At 41.1% G+C, this 21,899-nt stretch overlaps 1 protein-coding gene across 5 annotated transcripts in view; it reads right to left on the bottom strand.

Annotated features, from left to right (window-relative positions):
• Nucleotides 1-2,305: 2,305 nt before the first annotated feature.
• LOC109952930 (hydrocephalus-inducing protein-like) overlaps nucleotides 2,306-21,899 on the bottom strand; it is a 24,438-nt gene continuing 4,844 nt past the window's right edge. For 3 of the 5 annotated variants that reach the window (XM_020588255.1, XM_020588257.1, XM_020588258.1), the window contains 31 exons: nucleotides 20,079-20,181; nucleotides 19,500-19,704; nucleotides 19,038-19,270; nucleotides 18,773-18,921; nucleotides 18,483-18,678; nucleotides 18,185-18,290; nucleotides 16,613-16,852; nucleotides 16,295-16,437; nucleotides 15,897-16,124; nucleotides 15,645-15,805; nucleotides 15,166-15,260; nucleotides 14,695-15,001; nucleotides 13,749-13,949; nucleotides 13,530-13,656; nucleotides 12,972-13,137; nucleotides 12,184-12,331; nucleotides 11,485-11,692; nucleotides 11,163-11,384; nucleotides 10,584-10,753; nucleotides 10,215-10,413; nucleotides 9,704-9,856; nucleotides 9,445-9,615; nucleotides 9,122-9,231; nucleotides 8,651-8,873; nucleotides 7,539-7,748; nucleotides 7,203-7,366; nucleotides 4,885-5,035; nucleotides 4,574-4,804; nucleotides 4,248-4,472; nucleotides 3,115-3,396; nucleotides 2,306-2,752 (listed from right to left, as the gene is read on the bottom strand). In XM_020588255.1, the coding sequence (XP_020443911.1) occupies nucleotides 2,543-2,752; nucleotides 3,115-3,396; nucleotides 4,248-4,472; nucleotides 4,574-4,804; nucleotides 4,885-5,035; nucleotides 7,203-7,366; nucleotides 7,539-7,748; nucleotides 8,651-8,873; nucleotides 9,122-9,231; nucleotides 9,445-9,615; nucleotides 9,704-9,856; nucleotides 10,215-10,413; nucleotides 10,584-10,753; nucleotides 11,163-11,384; nucleotides 11,485-11,692; nucleotides 12,184-12,331; nucleotides 12,972-13,137; nucleotides 13,530-13,656; nucleotides 13,749-13,949; nucleotides 14,695-15,001; nucleotides 15,166-15,260; nucleotides 15,645-15,805; nucleotides 15,897-16,124; nucleotides 16,295-16,437; nucleotides 16,613-16,852; nucleotides 18,185-18,290; nucleotides 18,483-18,678; nucleotides 18,773-18,921; nucleotides 19,038-19,270; nucleotides 19,500-19,704; nucleotides 20,079-20,181 (5,737 nt within the window). In that variant the 3' untranslated portion in view covers nucleotides 2,306-2,542. Of the gene's footprint in view, nucleotides 2,753-3,114; nucleotides 3,397-4,247; nucleotides 4,473-4,573; nucleotides 4,805-4,884; nucleotides 5,036-7,202; nucleotides 7,367-7,538; nucleotides 7,749-8,650; nucleotides 8,874-9,121; nucleotides 9,232-9,444; nucleotides 9,616-9,703; nucleotides 9,857-10,214; nucleotides 10,414-10,583; nucleotides 10,754-11,162; nucleotides 11,385-11,484; nucleotides 11,693-12,183; nucleotides 12,332-12,971; nucleotides 13,138-13,529; nucleotides 13,657-13,748; nucleotides 13,950-14,694; nucleotides 15,002-15,165; nucleotides 15,261-15,644; nucleotides 15,806-15,896; nucleotides 16,125-16,294; nucleotides 16,438-16,612; nucleotides 16,853-18,184; nucleotides 18,291-18,482; nucleotides 18,679-18,762; nucleotides 18,922-19,037; nucleotides 19,271-19,499; nucleotides 19,705-20,078; nucleotides 20,182-21,899 lie in introns of those variants that run through there. The other 2 variants (XM_020588256.1, XM_020588259.1) reach the window with 2 other exon arrangements.

Here is a 21,899-nt window from a genome sequence, read left to right as displayed (position 1 = left end):
CTATTTTTATAAGACCAGGAGGAGAACATAGCAACCACCACAGTCTGAAGATATTACAGTCACTTTAGAGGAGTATTATCAAATGTATTTTTTTTTAATATACCAGCCTGTTTTGGCACAAATGAACCCCTACATATATTGTTCCTAGGTAAATATTGTTAGTTATTGTCATAAGTACATTATCTGTTGACTTGTGGACATTAATACTTTGATGCTGTTCCATGTCGTAACATCAACCCTCAAAATGGCAGCTTCATTGAACAATTCTGATGTTAGGTCTTTCTGATTTTTAAGATAAAAAAAACTGTGCACATGGAGGCCAGTTTAAAAACTGTTACTGAAGAGCAAGATGAGCTGAAGAGGAAGCTGAGAGTGGCATTGGTAAGTGTGAAGGTGAAACTACACCAACAACATAAAGGAGACATGTCCATAACTGGGCAAATATAAGTGTTACATACAGGGGTGTAACTGTTTTTGTGAGGAGGGGACACTTTGTCCAATAATGTTGGGTGTTTGGGTTTGGGTAAGGTTGTTTCCACAGTTAAATCTGATCCTAATTCTTATTCTGACTGTAATATCATTCCTTTTGGCTGAGTGGAATTTGTTAACTCTTCTTGAGACTGAGTTATTAAAGATTTTTCTTTTTCACTCACAGTTGATTATTCCCACCAAGGATGGATATATTTCCCCAGTAGTGTTATTACACTTCTACTATCAGTAAAACCTGGCATGAAAGTAGAGACGACTGCCTGCAACGAGGGACAGACCTCATGATTATAAACAGCAGAGAGGAACAGGTACAGTACAGTATGTGTGTCTGTGTGTACTGTATATTTATCAGTGTTTAAGACGGAAGCATAAAAATATTGATTAATACAAGCTGACTGAGGTAGAGGATGCTAATTTGTTTAGATTCACAGTTATACTGATTGTTTCTCCCTGTATAAAGCTTTTCACAATGCGACTGAAGGACGATATGTGAATTGGCCTGAAAGACAGTCAGTGTCTAGACCACCTCACATGGATCACCAGATTCCATCTTCTTTATATCTCTGACTTTAAAGATCTCGTAAGGAGGAATCAGCACTTTTCGTTCATTGTTTCCTACCCCAGAGCACATTGAAATGTCTGCTCCAAAGCATGTGGTAATCTTAAAGCACGACTTATTTCCAAATATTTTAGCACTGGGGTAACGCCCTTGTGAACTGGAGGTGAAAGAACCAACGTGAATCTCCTGGTTGAGAACATTTATGCTAAAGTAGGTGTCGACTCTCTGCAATAATTCATAAATATTACAAGCACACATATTTAAAAGCTCTTCTTTAACTTGTATATTTACTTATTATAGATCATGGCTTTTGTCTATTTTATTTAAATGCACTTTTTTCAGGTTGACTTACAAAAACACATTCAGAGCCACTGTACAGGAGTCTGATTCCTTGTGTGTTCAACATACTTGTCAAAAAAAGATGATTCTGATTATCTGAATAATGATCTGACTTAACTGCGTTACTGGAGCTTTGCTCAAATGAACAGATTGTTTGTAAGGCAGCACTCATTCTTTTCACTTTGGCGATGTGCACACAACTGCACAAGCTAGGCTAGGTCCTGAAATCCTCTGCCTCAGCTAAGCTCGAGCTGTAAGACTGTACATTACTAACTGCATTAATTGCAACATTGTCTCTGTGCGTAAGTGCGCACTGCACCTGTCCGTAGGCACTGCACTAGATGTCTTCGCCGCTGTTTCCGGACTGCGCTGCCGTCGCAGACTCGCTCTCCTGACCGGCTACGGGATTCGGCTGCTCGCGGCTTTCTTGGGCTCGAAGTTTGGCTTGTTCTTTGTTGAGCAGTTTGTGGGGTCTGTCCCTACAGTAGCGAGCTGCCTGCTCACACATCCTTTTGCTTTGTCTAATGGGATGATCAGAGGATTTGCTCTCAGAGTAAGAGCAGTGTCTTTTTAAACTGTCACTCAGCTCCCCATGAATGGTTTGTGTGTGTGTGTGTGTGTGTGTAATGTGACAGATCTAACCTTTTGATAGTGAATGTCTCCCCAGCTCTGCTCTTTTAGCCTAGTCTTGCCTACACTGTACTGTATCTAACAGCACACAGAGTGGTTAGACAACTTATCTCCTGGTGGAAAGTTGACACTTAAACACTCATCTTATGGAGAAGGCCAAAAAGCAAAAAAGTCTGGTAAATTATGTATTTTCCTCCATCACTGGAGAACCACTACCTGGGAGTCAAGAGGAAATCACTGGATGTGATTGCCCCCCTGTGGAAATGAGTGTGTGGTGATAGTCATGGGCAGGTTTTCTCTGCAGGATTTATTCAAATTATTAATTCATGAAGGCACTAATTATTTAAACCACATAAATACACACAGTGAAATTTTTGGCATTAACATTGTTCAGACACTGACTAAATGACAACACATGAAGCTTCACAAAACATACACAGTAAAGAACTGAGTCCACGGGGTGGCCTATTTGCATTCATTCTGACATCTGTGTGTGCATCCTTTTGTTAGTGTACATGTCTCTTTCTAAGACGACTCAAAGCGGACCCCCTTCAGGTAATAGACCCATGAGCAGGGCTTGGGGTGGCCTTCAGAGCGCTGGCTGGAGATGATCAACTTGCCAAACCACGGCCCTGGAGAGCCTCCTGCAGGGGCCTCAAATGACACCAGGATGTTTTGTGTCTTTTTGGAGAGGATGGTGTCCACCCCTTTGATAGTAAAACAGGGGTTGTCCACCTAGGAGAGGGGTAAATAAGGCTCTGGTTAGACCAAGTGCAGATACAGTATAATATTGGGCAAATTAATTGAATAGAAGCATTTTGTAGAAGCAACTTTAGGTATATCTGGGGTAAACAGGAGTAACAGCAGTCAAGAGTATAAAGCCAGACTGTATCACCGTGTTTAAAAAATAAATTTAAATTAGTTTGCTTCATGCTAGCTGGCAGTGCACTCACTGTAAAAGACTGAAAGAAAATGAGCCTGAGTAATTCTTTGGAGTATAAGAAACAGTATATCGGCTTTCTGCAAGGTGGCTGTTTTGGAATCTTTCATTGTCAGTTACACCAGAAACGTAATATTTTAAAACTTTAGTTCTTTACCTGAAAGGAGAAAGCAGTGGTCTGCAGGAACACGTTCTTAAAGGGGATTGTGATGTTGCGACCAGCCCTGATACTAAACGGGCCCTGGGCTTTGGGAGGCTGGCATATTCCATGTAATGGAAAGATATATTCACCACCAATTGCTGAGGACAGGCTGAGCTGGCCTCTCACTTCCCCCAGTTGATGAGGCTCAAAACAAACCTCCACACTGGCCTCTGACCCTGCTTGGAAGCCTGGTGAAGCACTAACACTTTTGTCCACCGTGAAGTCCAGGCAATCAGTCTGGAGGAGGGAGAGAACACCAAGCATATAAATCACTCTCATTCCATGATATTTATATACAGCAACATTCACAACATTCAACTATAATTTTCAAATGTGAATTAGCTTTTTTAAATGAAAATCTCAGTCCTCCTAACTCTGGTGTCATAGGCAAGGTATGATTGTCATTACATTCTCTCTCTCTATGTTAAATAAAGCAAATGTCAGCATGATGGGCCTATAGCACATCTTAGCAATCAATTTGCTGTTTATAGTTTTCACTGCAAAAGGGTCACTCACTAAATCAAGCGTCAGAAAGTTTAGATTCTGTCCCACAGCCCACAAAGAGCTAAAAACAAATGAGCTATTTGAACATGGTTTCAGCTGTTTGGCTGTTACTCAGCCATCTGTATGTCTTATATGGAGAATATTAGCAAACACAGACCAGAGAATACTACATTCATACACAAAAGCTCCACTTATGCAAGAGGGTAAAGTACAACTTTAAAGTTTGAGCTCTACAATATAGTATATATGGTAGAAAAATGCCTACTACACTGTAGCAGGATGAAGAAACTAGAAGCACATCTTGGTTTTGTGTTGACAATAAAACTGCAACGTTTCTGTTTACACATAGCTATGATACAATAAACACATTGAAAATGATTTTTACTCTGTTTCTACAACAAATGAAAATACTGTGTTCAATTATTTGAAAATTCTATCTTAGATTTACAGACACTATACTATGTCAGTCAGTATCAGTTAAAGCAAAACAGAAGAACAGGGCAAACATACGTACTGTATCACATGTACATTTGAGGTGCACCTTCAATACCTAAGTCATTACAGCACACCAGACATTTACTTACCTTGCACAAGTATTCTGTTTTGACGCGGGAGTAGTTGATGAACTTAACAAGAGCCAAGTGGCTGCTGCCCAGCGATGTGTTGAAGTGGACCGTTCTCTCTGGTGGTGGGGACAGAGCTCGAAGAAGCAGTTCGTAGTGGAAGTGGCCCAGCTCATTACTGAACAAAGTCAGGCGGGCTGTAGACTTGCCTGCAAGCAGAGGCTGGTACTCAATGTTCAAAGAACCCTGAAGAGGTGACACACACATACACAAATTGTCAATAAAAGTTTGTTTCTGATCACAGAGCAGGTTTTATAACAGCATGGGGAAAGATGGACTCTATCCACCTTGGACTGCCCCGGCACAGTGTGCTGAGGTGGGGCACTGATGTCAGCACATTTACATTCAGTGATGAGGCAGGTAGCTGTGGTAAGGGGGTTCTCCACCTGTACAGTGGTTGAGACCATCCGGCGGACAGTGGTAACCAGCTCAGTGGTGGACAGGACTCCTGACGATGTGGCCTTGAAGGTCATGAGGTAGAACAAGTATTCACCTGTCACCTCGTTTTGAAATGTCACCTGAAAAAAAGAGAAAGAGTGATGTGAGTACAAGGCTCAAAAATGTGTTCAGGTTTGAAAGCAAAAATGTGTGATCAAACCTTAGTGTTGTACTGCCCCTCCCTATATGTAAAAAAAGTCATCTTGTAGTCTCTCTTGGCCTGAGCAGGGACATCAATGTACTCTAGACCTTTGAGGGACACTGTAGCATCTTGTTTGTCAGGCTTCAGGATCTCTAACAGCACACGGAACCTGAGAACAGAGACATATATTGTATATATCACTATATTGTATATCTGTCAGTATACTTGAACAGGAATTATAGTGTACCATGCTGCCACAACAGAAGAGGTGCTAAAGTAGTAAGATCATTTCCTCTACTTTACTTTTCACATGGGTGATGGAAAATGTAAAAACATCTATATTTTTGACTAGTAATGGGGGTTTGTGCACATTATATGCTGCAAACTGCGGTGGATGGCAAAAGTAACCTCACTTTACTCAGCTGTACTCACATGTTGAACACAGGCCTTTCATACATACAGAGAGAGACTAACAACTGGTAGTTGTGTCTGCTCACTGTAATCTAACCATAATGTTAAAAAACCCAATACATTAAAGTTGGGAGTTAAACGTGTTATAATCAATATGTTTATAATAACAAATGATGTGTCAAAACACCATGTGTAAGGAGTCACTAGCAGTGGTGAACCTACAGAGAATTAGCACCTGAATCTGCAGCTCCCCTCAGCTTTCTTGAGCTTTACAATAGTTTTCAGCTCATTTGTTTAGTTGTGCTGCAACTTTATTGTTTTGGTTCATTTTCATTCTTTTTCAGCAAAAAGTAGCTTTACAAGCCCCCTAAACACCACCTGCTCAACACCAAACAACAGGCAGACAGAGTTGGCAACTACCCTGTGAACATGGAGCATTTAGAGTAGCAGCTAAAGAGAGACATATTACTTATGAATTACTAGAGACCAAGAACAGAGCCAGAAGACAGTGGATACTTCAAATATGTAGCTAGACATAAAACTCAAACAACAATGTTTCTCCATCACTACTGGACGTCTAAACAGGTAATTCTTTTCTAACAAAAAAGAGAATCAACTTTATAAATCATTTGTTCAGAGGCATACGGCTGAAAACAAATATGTCAATGCTGTGTTCAAAACTTTTTCCTCTGCCCTCACATCGTTACTATAATCACATGGTTGTACCGCTGAAGTCTGAACAGGACAATTACAGACTTCAGCGGACAGTCAGGACTGCAGAAAAGGTGTTCCGCCCTCTGTTTGAGTGCATTTGGTTTGTTTATTGTGAGTCATGCAGCACTGCCCCCCTGTGGGTTATACAGCAGCAGTAATCTTGAGAGAAAGTCAGACTTTGTAGCCTGCAAGGTTTATGTTGCGACAATCTGTTACTTCTCAGCGTTGTGCCTTGGAAATCATTCGTCTGTGAGTATTGTTCAGCTGTTCTCTAGATATTATGAGGAGGAAGTGTACTGTGATGAGGTTTGTTAGAACTAATATAGTTATGAGCCTATTATTAACACTGCTAGCTGTTTAATTCTGTAGGCTATGTTGAGCAGTGAGACTGTGTTGTGCTAATTTCCGTTTGGCGTTTGTTTTGTTGCAGTTTACAAAAAAAAAAACAAATAAAGTAATTTGCCAGTGAATAACAAGAAACGTCACGCCTTGGTTTTATTGGGGAATTACACCCTGTAAGCAGACTGTCTAGCTTTGAAAACGGACTACTCATGGCGAGGACAGTACAAAAGGTCATTGGTGCAAGCCTGCCCTCCATGGAGGACCTGTACACCGCACGGGACAAAAGGAGGGCAGAGAGGATCACTGCAGACCCTTCACACCCTGGACATAATCTGTTCAAACAGGACAGTTTCTTCCCCCAGGCCATCACTCTGATGAACACTTGACCCACAACAGTATGACTGGACAATAACCCTCAGTGCAATACCTGTAAATATACATTGTACAGATTATACAGATTCGTACAGGTCTCTAGTTTTAAGTACTCTATTTTTATTCCTATTTATCTTATTTCACAATGAGCATTTCTTTGTCTGTCTGCCTTGTTTACTGCCTGTTTATACTGTTTATTTTGCATTGCATGCACTGTTTGCTGCTTGTTAATACTGTTTATTTTGTTATACTACACAGCCTTATGTTGTTTTACTGTTTACTTGTCCCTTGCATGGAGATATGTACATGAACATTGAGAGCCGATGTACCAGAGTCAAATTCCTCGTGTTTCCGAAACACCTGGCAAATAAAGCAGATTCTGATTCTGATTCTTATGGTACTATAAATATTATTGCAAGTTTAAGAACTATATTAGGATAATATTTACAGATGGTTTAAAATACTGGCAGTGGCTTTAAGAAGTGGATGTGTTTTACCGCTGTTGCCGGAAGAGCCAGTTGCACACAGGGAGCAGTGCCATGTGCTGAGTCTTGGCAGGCAGTTCATGCACAATGGCGCCCTCTGCCTTGGGAGGACCAGCAGATCCCTGCAGGGAGTACAGCATGCCTGTCCCATCAGGGAAGGAGAAAAAGATGGATCCCTAAAGAAAAGGGAGGTATTACAAGTTAATGTCTGAGATTACACTTGATTGCTTACACTATTTTATTTTATTATCTTCTGCAAATTTTTTTTTAAATACTGCATTAGGTTTACTATGCACAGAGAGGGGTACAAATAAATAAGTGACTGTGTTTTTATTTGTGTTCTTCTACCAGGTGTTTCTTTCCTTCAGTGGTCATGGTCAGCGGTCGGTAGGTGATCTCATATGTCTTGTTTTGGTGTGGTTCAAGGGTCACGGAGAGTGCAGCACTCCAGTGCTCACCCTCAATGAGAGGTCTGATGCTGCACTGCTGGCTTGTGGGATTGATCACGGACAGGGACTGGGTGTGAGAGTCCCGCACTGGGCATACAAAATTCACCACCTGGAGACAAGAAGAAGACAGCAGAAGGGAAGCGTTTTGCAAGAGATAGTGTGAAGGCAGCCACAGTATATACTGTACAGCAGGTATGGATGTCAGTGAAAACTTAATAGAAACTAGGTAGAGCGGTCGCCTCCCAACCAGAGAGTTGAAGGTTTGAATCACAGTGCCTACAGTACACATTGTAGATCATTATGATAAATGATCTGTTCAAAAATACACTGTGGTTTGCATATTCTGACAGTTGTACTTTAAATGTGTTGGGCTCTTTAAGAGCAGACCCTTCCTCTTGGGATCCACCCACCAGGAACTGAGAGGCAGTAGGTTGGGATGCATGTAACGTGTTGCACTGCATAGAACACCAGCAGTGTTAATAAAATGTTATGTTCACCTATATGAGCCATAAAGTAATTCCTGAGACATACAACACACATGTCGAAGTGTCCTTGGGCAAGACACTGAACCCCCAAGTTGCCCCCGATGGTTGGAGCCATTGGTTGAATTGGCGCTGCAGATGGCTGCCTCGGTTCTGTACCGGAAACAAATTCCTTGTGTGTGTAACATGCTTGGCCAAATAAAGGTGATTATCCTGATTATTATTATGTCAGGGCGCACACATTAAAAACCATGTAAAGAAAGCAGTAACAGTAACATGATACTTCACTATTTCAGATAAATTTTCAGTTTTGTCAGGGCATTGTAGTTATGTTAGGATAAATGGAGACTCTATGTCACACTGGAATACATATCATCTGTTCTTCTGTACTCATAGCCAAAGAATCTAACCATGAAGATATAAGATAATTACAGTTATGTCTGTGATCAGCAGTGAAGCATGCAGATTTGTTTTACTTCATTACACAACACTGTCTGTCTGAACACAAATAAAAGTGCTTCAGTCAAACCTCTTTGCTGGTAGAAGCTGCAATGCAGGAGCCTGTCACAGTGAGGGTGATGGGTGAGGAGGAGCCCTCGACTAAGCAAGACAGATTCTTATATCTTGTGTCACTGCTCAGTTTCTTGGGGGCAAAGGCCACTTCAAAAGTAATCTCCATGCCTGGACAGATGTAGCCTTGAGCTGGAGAGATGGACAACTCCAGAGGAAAATCCTCTGTTTTCCAGTGGAACCTGGTTACCAATATAAAAACCACAAGGCACTATATAAATACACTATGAAAACTGAGCATAATGTTACCTGATAATCCACAACAATATTGTGTATCTGTGTGTAGAGTGTACAGCATGTGTGTCTCTGTATTTACTGTATGTTGCAAGGTGTGTTTCCATAAGAGTCTTTGTGGGGTTTTTCACCTCTGAGGAAGATAACTAGAAGAATATCACATTAGACAATATGCTTGTATATTAGATACCCTTACCTAGCACCAATGTCTCCAGTGTTCATCATGACAATCTTTTTCCTGGCCTGGCAGCGCTGAACCACAGCTCCAAAAGCCAGGTGGTCCTGGTCCAGCAGGACTTCCACACCCTGACAGTTTAATTTAGAAGTAGTTATTAACAAATTCATCCAACACAGAGAATTATAACAAACTTTAAAATGTATTATTAGACTATCCAAGAAGTTGTGATACAGATTACAAATAAACTGTTTTCAGAATTGTAGAATACAATTTAGAGACAAATAAATGCACCATTTGCACCGACCTTTGTAAAACAGCAAGACATTTACTTTACAGAGTACCTGGCAGCAGCCTTGGATGGTCAGCAGGGGGTGTAACAGGCCTGCAGACTCTGCCTGTAGCTCAGCTGTGAAGGGTGGCATGTGCTGATGAGGTGAGAACTGGATCTCAACAACGCAAGAACCGCCCCTGGCTTTCAGGTTCTGCTTACGTGATGGACTGAATGTCAGATCCTAACGGAGAAGATGACACAAGTGTTGCTTGTATGTTGTATGTGAACCACTTATTAATTATATGTGTGTGTGAGTGCATGCTCCCTACCTTTGGGTCCAGTGGTATGCTTGTGTTGAGCCGCAGGGTAAAGGAAATGTCTAAAGAGCAGCGGTTGACAAGAACCACCTGTTTTTTCACCTTCTGACCCAACATCAGAGATCCAAGTTTAACCTTACTCTGCTTGGGATCCTCCAGTTCCAACTGGGACAAAATGATACAAACACAGGTTAATGAGAGATTTCAATAAATTCTGACAGACAGTTGTTGTTGAAAAACTACAGTACCACCAAGATGATTATTATGCTAGACATTGTTTTTATTCTTTCATGCATTCAGGCACAGTTATAAATGTTAAATAGATATAAGCTCAGTGGCTTAAAACTGTTCACAAACAAGCCCTAGAAGCTGCTTCTTAATCCAGTTTGGCACCTTTTACAAGGAGACAGGTATTCCATCTACCACAGCAGGAAGCAGCATTCCGGAAATCACACAGCTGTGCACTGTCACAATACTAATCTTAGCTGTGGTAACTTTGCCATCAGTATCAGCTCTTTCTCACCTTCATCTCAATTCCTTGCCCCAGTATGTCCACCTGTTTGGTGACACTACTGTTTAAGATGAAGTTGAGTTTTTCATGGTATCGACATGCCTCACGAGGATAGAAGGTGATCGGTACCTTCATGACAGCACCAGCAGACAAAATGTCTGGTTGGAATTCCACCTCCAAGTAAGAGGTGCTCCTGAACTGGCACTGGACACTGCAGGAAGAGAGGTGGAGCACAGGATGTTTTCAAATCAGTAGGGTCTTAACTCTCAGACTCTTTAAGCTCTCAGAGTGGTATAAAAATTCTTTATACAGTGAACACCTTTACCTTAACAAATGGAAATAAACACATGGACACACACACACACACACACACACAATTACCTGGTGTCTTGTTCACCTTTGTTGCTGATCACTAGAGTCTGGGAGGGTGGCACCATGCCAGGACAGTGCAGGAAGTGCTCACCAAAGTTGAACTTAGTAAAGGAGAATTCAAGGCTAGGTGCTACAGCCCTGCCTTTAATGGCAAAGGTAAACTTTGGCCCGCACTTTACCTGATGAGATAAAACAAAGAAAACAATACAGGAGAGAGAAGTGGAGAAAACCCAAAAAGAACAATCCAGAATAAATATTATTGTTTCAGTGGTATGTCATTTATTAACTAATCTACTTTACATACAGCACACATGTGATACAACTATTTATTGTATGTGGTGACTTCATACCAATGGCAATTACATCTGAACAAGCAGTCATTAATGCTAAGGGGTCAGGAAAAAACAGACAAAACTGTGTTAGTTTAAACACAGCTCAGGATCTATTCAATGTTAAAGGTTAATTCCACCAAATTAAACTATTTTATGCTGTGATATGAAAAGACCACTGAGGTGTTTCTAAGACCAAGCAATGCCTCTGTAAAAAAACTACAGAAATTAAACATTATCAAAGTGCTCAGCACCTCACCTTGATATTCAGTCTGACATCCTGCAGGTTGCAATTGCTCCGGGGATAAAAAGAGAGTGACCATCGCAACTGCTTCCCAACCTCAACAACAGCATTTTGGGGTTTTGCGTCCAAGTGTTTCAGCAGCTTACTGGGACCTGTTACATCAAAGGTCACTTCCAGGCTGAATCTTGCCAGATTGGACACCAGCAAAATAAAGGTGGATTGCTCTGAAATACCCACCTACACAGAGTTTATATATACAGGAAAAAAGGTGACTCTCATATTAAAATTTCACATGTAAAAAGGCATGTGAGTATTTGTGTCTGTAATGTGTGCTTACCATCCCAAAGTCCAGAGTGTCTTGATGGTTAGGGCTGATCTCTCTGATGACTCCATCTGGATTCTCAACATGAACCAAAGTGCTCATACTCATACAGTCGGCCTTGACGGTGAGTGTGAGTAGATCTGACTTCCCTTTCACTCTCACAACTACTCTGAAGTGCACATAGCCCTCACGGCAAGGTGTGAAGGATACTGACAATGGCAACCTGAAACAAAAAGTTCACAACTGCTGCACACTATTCTAATCTACAGTATGTTATTAGAGAGACAATGGCGCCACCTTACACAACAGAAAAATTTAACCTAAAATGAATTCATTGCATTGTGAACTGAAGAAAAATTAAAAGAAGGCATCTGGACGTTATTTTAGACGTTTCACCTCTCATCCAAGAGGCTTCAAATTCTCACCGATAGCAGACCCTAACGACTCAGTTGTTAGAGGACATTGTTGGCCGTTGAAGGATTGAAACACCGCCCAGTGGGATAAATATCTCCGGGTCACCACCAATCAGACATAACTGATGAAGCCTCTTGGATGAGATGTGAAACGTCTTCTACCTAAAACTACACCTTCTTACAAGTTTTTTCAGTATACTACAACCTGGATGACTGAGAATTTGCATGGACATTGCACTGTGAAGTGAAAACTTTTGTATTTAGTTGTATTTACAGTAGTGTATGGAATAGTGCCATTAACCTGTCTTTAGGTGCCACTGTGCCAGTCAGGGGCTGCAAAATGAGGCTGGACTGTTGGTCCTCACCAACAAGAGATGACGGCAAGACCGAGAAGCGGAATGGCTCAGACTCTCCATTCACTAGATCAACTGTCTGCGCCACTTTACGACCTGTACATGCACACATGAACACACACAGACAATGTTTGTACTGAACTCAAAACAAGAACCTCTATTAACACGGAGTATCCAGTGTAGCTACAAATCTGCCTTTAACCCTTACAAATGTTAAAACCCTGACAGCGAGCTTTCCAGACATTCAGTCATGGTAAAAAGAAAGCACACCCTCCTTCAGTTCTATGTTTTTAATTTATCAGGGCTTAAAAACAATTGTGTGGACCTCATCAACTTTTATTAAAGAAAACCTCAGGTAACAGCAGCAAAAATACAGATATCAATATGTGGTCACTGTTTCCTAAAAGCAAACCAGGTGGGAAAATAAAAGTACAACCTTCCTACTTCTGCAATCATGAAGAGAGCCATCAGCAGCCAGATGTTTTTGTTTGTTTGTTTTGTTTTAGCCCCTGATGAATAAAAACAGAAGTGAAGTAGGGTGTACTTTCTTTCTTTCTTTAGCCTGACTGAGCCTAAGTGCATGTACTGTTATGCACAAAACACATCCACACTTGAACACCAAAATCCATGCACCTCAGTAGAAACAACAGAAATGATCAGAGCGCATACTACCAAAGACCACCTTGACACCTTGTTTGAAAGAGGTGAATGATGCCACTCTGTGTACCATACACACCAACAAGCAGGTCTCCCAAGTTGAGATGAGGTCTGCTGAAATAGACACGTGGCTCTCTAGTGTTTCCCACACAGAGGAAGGGAACAGACAGCGACAGAGTCTCAACCACAAATCTCCAGAATGACTCCACCACGCCCAGCTGCTCAGTTACATATTCAAACCACATCTGCACACACACAGAGGTTTACAAATGGCTGAGAATATGCAATAAATGTTGATAATGATGAAAAAAAATCACTTGAAACATAAGGAGAGTCAAAATTAGACAAACTTGAATGTACTGTATTAGATCAGATGAGTTGTGGTAAAAATGAAAATTAAAATGAGATAAGATAAAATGAAAGGGATGGTGCAGTGATAATGAGATTAGTTATGTGGGGAAATGGGGACACTGAAACAGCAGCGAGACAGACACCAAATTTTTAAAGTTAGGAAAAGGATCAAGACTGACTGATGGGCACTGAAATGAAGAAGGATGAGATGAGCTGAATAAGTTGACTCTTTGAAAGCAGAAGAGTTTTTTGTAGACCCTGTCACTGTGTTGGTTTCCACCCTTACCTCCACTTTCTTCCCAGGCAGGATAGTACCACATGGTGTTAGACAGTGCAACGGGCTGCTACCTGTGTCTTCACACTCCCATTTGAATGAATAGGATTTACTGGTTGGGTTCAACACATTAAAACATCTGTGGAGGAAACGAAGAACACACATATATTTAAGGTCATAGGTCTTAACTCTGATGGAGAAAAAGAGCTCCTCTCTCTGTCTGTCTTTAACCTTTTCAATGACACAGAGAGGCCAACAGCGTTGAACTCTATGACCCTGGTGTTAGGGTCAAGAGGGCCCCTCAACTGAGGGTTGCGGCGGCTTCCGCTGATGTAATCCGAGTCCTCAAGGTCAAAGTGGCAGTGGGGAAGCAGGCTGCGGCCACACACCGAAATACAGGGAGCCTGATCCCCATCCTGCATGTTGGTGATACTGAAATAATGTACAGTACACGCAGAGAGAAAAGCCATGTCATTATTCTTGTTATTCCATTCAATTCCTTAAGTCTCCCTGTCCTTCATAACCCTCCCATTTTTAAGAAGATGTATTCAAAAGTACAAACAGACATGCTATTATGATACTATGACAGAGAAGCCTCAGGGTCTGGTCTACTTTTTTCAGTTTAGCAAAAACAGTCAGCCCAGGCTCCAGTCAGTCAAATAAATTAGTTCTCATAGCCTTTTCAACACACTGGCAATTTTTATTATGGTTCAGGATGAGTAGCTCCATCATAGAACATTCATTTTACTGGTTTAGTCTTTAAAATGTCAGAGTTGATGCATTGTCAAAACTGTTAGCAAGAGTTATAATCTCTAAGGTTATATAAATTAAATAGGCAAGTATCAAGTGCACACTGACTGGGCCTTTAGTAATGGGTCAATTACTGAATCAGAATATGTGGGTAAGCTATTTATTTAGCCTTGCATGGAAAATTGCTGTGACATGGGAGCATACAGGTGCTAAAATAACATGTAGCTTAACTTTTTATGGGTTTCCATGCAAGTTAAATGAACTGAAATTAAATGTTTACCTGAAAGACTGATATGCACAATCAGACCAAAGTAACTGACAAGCTGAAACTCAAATCTTCTGGTAATTCTGCATGTTGTCTCTGATTGACAATAAAGATTAAGGTGCTTTGTTGAAAGGCACTGTATCATCTTGATATTGCATTTACCTGCATAACAGCCTGCCCTGAAACTGGGCCACCTCCAAAGGTGAAAAGCAAACACTGAACTTCTGCGTGGAACCAGGCTCTATGACCCCTGTGGTGGGCTCAATATTGAAGGGTGGCAGCTCAGGGTTCCCCATCAGAAGAGACAACACACTGGTCAGAGCACTGGCAGGACGGGCTCCAGTTGATGTTCCTGTTGACTGGTTGGCAGGACGGGCTCCAGTCGATGTTCCTGTTGACCCGCTGGCAGGACGGGCTCCAGTCGATGTTCCCGTTGACCGGCTAGCAGGACGGGAGGGGAACATCCCATCTGTTTTAGACAACATAAGCCCACACTTAGACATAGTTTAAACATCCTGAAAGCATTTAAATGTAAATAGGCATATTAAATTCCAACAGTTCACGCTGATAATCATGGTTAAAGCTAATGTTGGCAAGTAAATCTCATTATGTGCAACAATATTACTGTAGTACCTCCTGTGTCATTGTTGATGCCGCCACTGCTGGGATCCATGAGGACTTGCCAGGAGAATTCCAGGTTGACACTGCCTTGATTCTGAACCTGCAGTCTGCACACACACACACACACACACACACACACACACACACACACACACACACACACACACGCACACAGGTATACAGACTTTTTTTTTATTTAAGATTTTCTGGTCTCCACTGTGGAAGAACATCAGAAAGATCAAGGCATTAGATGGTCTGTAACAGGCGGTCAAATCTGATACTGAATCATCAGTTTAATGGTTAGTATTTGATTATCAATACTTCTACATGTATCAACTTTAGTATATGACCCTTCAGAATTACCAAATGATTTATTTTTAAGTTCAAAATAGAGGATCTTTTTGCATGCTCATTGGCTGGCTACAGTACTGTATGTATTGTTAAATTTAGTTGAATGAAAAAGCATAGAAAGCATGCAGTGCATGGCTTACTCATGGAGTCTGGTTTGGTATAGCATGGTGTCTTTGAAGTGAATGTTGTTGGTGTTGCAGCTGAACTTCACATAGCCACAAACTGCACTGATACGCAATTCCAACTCCCACAGTGACCCCTCAACCACAGAACAGCAGGGTTCAGGATCTATCTTTATCACCTGCATACAGACATTATACATGGTTGTTCAACTATAACTGAACTGGTAATGCTCTCTTCAAAATCTTTAGCATCACAGTCAACATGTGTACCTTATTTTTGACAGGTTTCTGTGTTTGTGTTTCTAAAGACTGCTGCGAGGCACTCGGCCACTGCACTGTCCTCTGTCGATCGTCCCAGTCAGCCACCTGGTCTAGTGGCTCCTGGAACACCACCTGACAAACCTTACATCTGATTGGCTGGTTGTTCAAAGTCAATGGCTGATTGGAGCTGAAGGTGATAGTCACTTCCTTAGAGCAGCCAGCATGAAGGTGCCCCACCTGCAACACATAGCAGATTCTTTTTAATCACATAGACAAGAAGAGATTATATTTTCAGGATTCTATAATAAATATTATATATTATGTTTGGTTTCATTTATTTGGGTCCTGCAGTAGAGGAATGGCCAGAGTGTTTTGGACAGTCACACTTCCTCCCTTCAATCATGTACCTGTGGTGAAAAGAAGACATGGGGTCTGGCGGGAGGCCACTCAAACCTGACCACCTGGCTGCTACTGTGGTTGATCATGGTGAAATTCTCTTGGTAGGGAAAACCCACATGGCAGTGACCAAAATCCAGGACTTCATAGTTACCTGTGAGACAGCAATAGGCCTTGTATACAGTATATATCCAGGGTAAGAAAAAGCTTCCATGTTACTGAACCACTATACTTATACCATTTCTTTGTGCTCGTTGAATAATATTCCTACACTACTTTCTTCTACATTCCTGCCACTTGAATTATCTGCGCTCCTTTCTTTCTCTTACCTCTCTCTTCATCTTCCTGATCCATTTCCTGCAGTGACCTGCTGATGTTCTCAATGGAGACGATTTCCTGGTAAGCCTCTCCAGTCACCTGTATTATAGTATTACTGTACTGGTTGTGCTCCACCTGCAGCGACATCTTTACCTTGACATTCAGAGGCTTGTCAGAGCAAAAAATGACTTCAAACTCCACCTGTTCATTAACATTCAACCTAAAGACAGCTCTGTGCCCTGGCTGAAGGTCTGTGGAAGAAGGAAAATGATTGGTTGTAGTGCAAAACAACAGTATTATAAATACATTTTTCTGTGAAAACATTAACATTTTTTTTTTTCATTTTTAAAAGGTGAGGCAATTTTATTCTCAAATAAAAGTGCAAAATTGTACAGTATTTTTTATTCTGGCTGTTGCAACATTAGTTGAATTCTCTGTTTTTCACAATTGATATTGCTATTATTATTATTATTATTCGGCAAGGCAACTTTATTTACTGTATATATCACATTTCATACACAGAGGCAATTCAAGTGCTTTACAGGCAAGAAGAAACAGTAACAGCATTAAAAACAATAAGCATTAAAACCAGAATAAAATCAGTTGAGACAAAGTAAAGCTAAAGCATTGTTGAAATGAGTTAAAATACATAAAATGAAAGTGAATAAAGTGTGATATTATCAAAATGTAATTGGTATAAGAACAGCTGAATTAGTCAACAGTTGCACATAATATGACAATTTATACCGTCAGTTCTCCAACATGTAGTTTTGGAATCCCTTTAATTACAATTATAGCCTTTCTCGGAAATGCTAGTGTGATCAGATCAATCCAAGCAATAAGCTGTCACAGTGTACTGGGTGAGGACCATTGAATGCATAAATATGGACATCGTGTCACCACTTCCCTCCGCTATGCAAAAGTGAAGCCAAAATCTTGTGAATACAGTGGATGCCATCTTTGCATTTTGCAACTAGATTCTGCACAGTAGCCACTAGCGAGTAGTTGAGTGACATATCAGGTCGCCAATCAAAGCTATCAATTCATCTGGAAAAACACTCCTTTTATATCAAATAATTTATTAAAACAAACTTAACAGAAAAATGACCATTTGTACACATGCTGCCATAATATCTATCAAAAAGGACAGAACTCACCAGAAATTTTTCTGGTTTGTAATTGAGTTTTTAGCTTAGCTCATGTCCGATCGTCTAACATGAAGGAGGCGAGATTTAGGACCTATCAGGGGGTGATCGAGTCACAGTGGCTTCCCTTCTGAGAGCTCTCATGGCATCCATTTTTATACAGTTGATGGTAAGGACACAACTACAATACACATGCTGTAGTAAGGATAGCTTTGTCTGTTCTTCCACATGCACTACTGCCAGTGAAAAATGAACATTTAGTATACTGTAGCTTGCAATCCAAGTTGTCAGTCTGCTAAAATCTGTGAGGGTCTAGTGTTTAAAACTTTGGGTGGAAAGTGGGTCTGGATCAGAGTCTACAAGTGGATGGTGGGGTATAGATTTAATTTTTGTTTATGTGTTTGTTTTTTTATTTAAACAAAGTGGGGACTGCAGTACCTGAGTCAGTGGTGTCTTCAAGTAGTGTGGAGTAGATGGAGCTTGACGTGGATGCTGCTGTTTTGAGGGTGAACACGCCATGTTTATCTGGCATATTAATCTGGACCTATACAACAAATGCACAAAGCATTTTAACCAATGTTTGTATATTATGTTCATGTGGGCACTGTAAAAAGAGGTGAAGTTTTTTTCTATTAAAAGAAGTAACAAATTTTTGGTTAAAGATATTTATGGAAAAATGGTTTTCGGGATGGCCCAGATCCATAATAAAATAAAAGGACAGAGTAATGTGTCTCACCTGTGCTGGAACATTCCCATCATTCAGCAGCACCAGGGGCAGGCTGCGTCGCCGCCCTACCAATGCTCGTCTGAACTGCAGCAGTGGGTTTCCTCTGCTGTTCCTCAAAGCCGGACGCACCACAAACACACTGGGCAGATTGCCCTCTCCCATTAGGTCGAACTCCAGCACCTTGCTCTTTAATGTGGGTGTCATTCTGGATCCAGCATAGGAAAGAACAGGCGGATAAAAGGACATACAAACAGCAAAGAGAGCACTAAAGTAGCATAAGCAGTCATACATTGCTATACCTGCTGGATCCCTCTATTGTGGCTTCAAAGGCTGCACTGTATAGCTGCATTGTCTGTGGTGTGAAGGTGACCACAGCAAATGAGTGTGACAGGCTGGGTATGCTCAATGTTGAAGGATGCAAATCAAAAACTTCCACATTACGAGACGTCTGAAAGGAAACACAGGACATTTTGACCGACTACCTGCCATCTTCCACCACAACAGGTTGTCCCATACGCATTTTGTCATGAACCTGCCCACATACTGCATCTTTACATGACTTACCTTAGCACCACTGTGTTTGATGGCCAGGCTGAGCTCACAGGGCACCTTGGTGTTGTTGGTGAGCTTTAAGCGAGCTTTAGCAGTTTCCCCGACCAGAACTTTGTTGAAAATAAACTTATTCTCATCAAGGATGTAAATGCTTTCAGCATTGCAAAACTGCTCAGAGGACAGCTGTCTGCTGTTGTGGCACAGATGGTGCTCTTCAAAGATGGAGGCCATTTCTAATGCTATACCTATGGGGTGGGGAGGAAACAGATTAGTCAAAGAAATAACAGTTGATGAACAATGAGCCAGTGCTGATACGTCCTTCACTTTTTATCCTTGATATAGACCCTTACTGTTTATATAGCCAGTGCTTTAAGAAGAATCCAAGCATATAATGAATCCATCCAAGCCATTTGGAAACAAAACAACTTTGGTCAGGTTTATCAATCAAATAAGATCATATATTATAGACCCCACCTAGCCTACAGACTTCAGCCAGCAATCTGTACGGTATGCCTTCAGGGTGGTCTAAGGGGTCACGGTCACTGATGCCAATGAGCAAACTCTGGCTCCAGCTTCCTAACTGTTCAGCTGAACAGTCCACTGTCACTACCTGCTGAGACCCTGGCTGCAGGATCCCTGTGCAGGGAGACACTGTGAAGACCCCTATGGTGAGGCGATTCTAGAAGGGACAAAGGGAAGGATCAGAGGAAGTAAGGAGAGGTGCAAATGAAAACAGTAATAAGAAATGAAGAGATGTTGAAGATTGGTAGCAGGAGCATTTTTATCACAGGTTGTTTATGGTCTCCGGTGTTTGTTTGTTAGTGAACTGGCACTGTACTATTGCACTATACTGTGTATTTACTATAATGAGAAAAATTGCCAAAATGAAAAGCTCACAAGAATAACAGGCTTATTCACCCTGTGAAAAAATTACTGGCACCTTCCTCAGAGCTCTTAGAAAGATTAGCATGAAGAGAAATTGCCAAATAAAACAAAAACTGTATAAATTAATAGGCACTGTCACTGGTGTCACCTCCACTGACATTCTCTCACCGGTATAATAAAGTCTCTGTGGATCGACTCGCGTCTCACTTTCCCACTGGCACCAGTGAGCCTTGCTGAATGGTCCTCTCGAGATATCTTCTTACCTGGACCCCTGAAACTAGGACACAATCTCATCAATCTTAAATATCATCACAATAATTGATTTTAAATTTGTGGATAAAGAACTTTTTCATATTATCAGGAAGTAGCTGATACCTCTGACAGTTCACAGTGGTAATGGCAGTGTTAATACACAAAAAATGTGAACCTTTGGTAAATTTAGCTAATTTGGATTTGTTTATTAGGTCCACAATGCATATTGTAACATTTTTAATGTAATACAATTGCAACTTCCTGGTTTTCTGCATAAACTGGTCATGAAATGTGATCTGATCTTCACCCAAGTCACAAATATCAACAAACACAATGTTTCTAAGCTGTTAAAACACCAACTGTCATGATCTTGAGGGCGCCTGTGGCGAAGAGGTAGAGGAGGTTATCTCATAACTGGAAGGTTGGTGGTTTGATTCCTGGATTCTCCAGTCCACAGGTCAAAATTGAGCAAGACACTGATGCTCCTGGTGATATCACTGATGTGTGAATACTTGGGAGTACAAATGGGTGAATGGCCAAATAGTGTGAAAGTGTGCTGCAATACACAGAAAAGTGCTTATACAAGTACAATACATAAGACCATTTACCATTTCTTCTGTCTTTATTGAACACACTCATTAAACCAAGGTGTGTGTATGAGTGTGTCTGTACATACTTGCTAAGTTTGTGCCACTTTCTGGAGGAACCCTGTGAGTCTGTGAACTCCAGCAGGCCACGGGTCACAGCGAGAGCATTCTCTTTGACCAGCATTCTCTCAATCTCCATGTGAAGCAGTTCTTCATACTAGAAGCAGCACAAAAAAGAGAGGAAGGAGGAAAATGGCAAAAGAAGACAGAAGCAGAGGTAAACAAACACTCAAAAGTTAGTTTAAAACTGTACTGTACTGAAGAATTACATAAGCCATAAACAGTCTGAATGATAAGAACTACAGTCTCAAGAAAAAGTAATGGTGCTCTTTGCAATTTCCTGGTTACTGGCATCAGAGATGCAGTGGCACTTCATGACCCATATGGAAGGAAAATGTATTATGTATGTAAACTACGCACATTATATTGACCACACGGGTACATATAAATTCTTAATAGACAGTATACAGCATACTAGGACAATTCTAAACAAGAATAAACATGTTGATTAAAACAAAATTGCACTTAGTGTTCATGTTATTTAATTTTATGTTAAGATTCATTTTCCCCTCTACAATGGCAAGTAGTCCAGGTCCAAAGGCAGCAAAGCAGCACCACGTCATGATGCTCTCTCCACTGTACTTCACTGCTGGGGTAATTTTTCATGTTGGTACACAGTTCCCTTTTTACACCATATGCGTTGTTCTTCCAAACAATTCTATCTTTGTTTCATCTGCCCACAGGACATTTTCCCAGTAGTGTTGCGGAGTGTCAAGATGGTCTTTGGTAAACTTTAGGTATGGTGCAGTATTGTTTTTGGAGAGCAATGTCCTTGTGGTGTCCTGCCATGGATACCATGCCTGTTCAATGTTTTGTGCATGGTTCACTCATGAACAGAGATGTTAACCAAATCTTTCCATTGAATCTTTCCAGTGTTTAGCTGTTACCCTAGGGTTCTTATACCTCATTGAGCATTGTGCCTTTGGAGTGACCTTGGCTATACTATATCTAACTGTTGAATATCTAAAGTTTCTGAGATGACTCTAACCCTTTACAGCTACAGTACATGCAATTCAACAACTCTTGATCG

The sequence above is a fragment of the Monopterus albus genome, unplaced genomic scaffold, assembly GCF_001952655.1.
Source record: "Monopterus albus unplaced genomic scaffold, M_albus_1.0 scaffold518.1, whole genome shotgun sequence".
Classification (NCBI taxonomy): Eukaryota; Metazoa; Chordata; class Actinopteri; order Synbranchiformes; family Synbranchidae; genus Monopterus; species Monopterus albus.
Note: the sequence above shows the minus strand (reverse complement) of the source record. Positions and strands in the feature narration are given on the sequence as shown.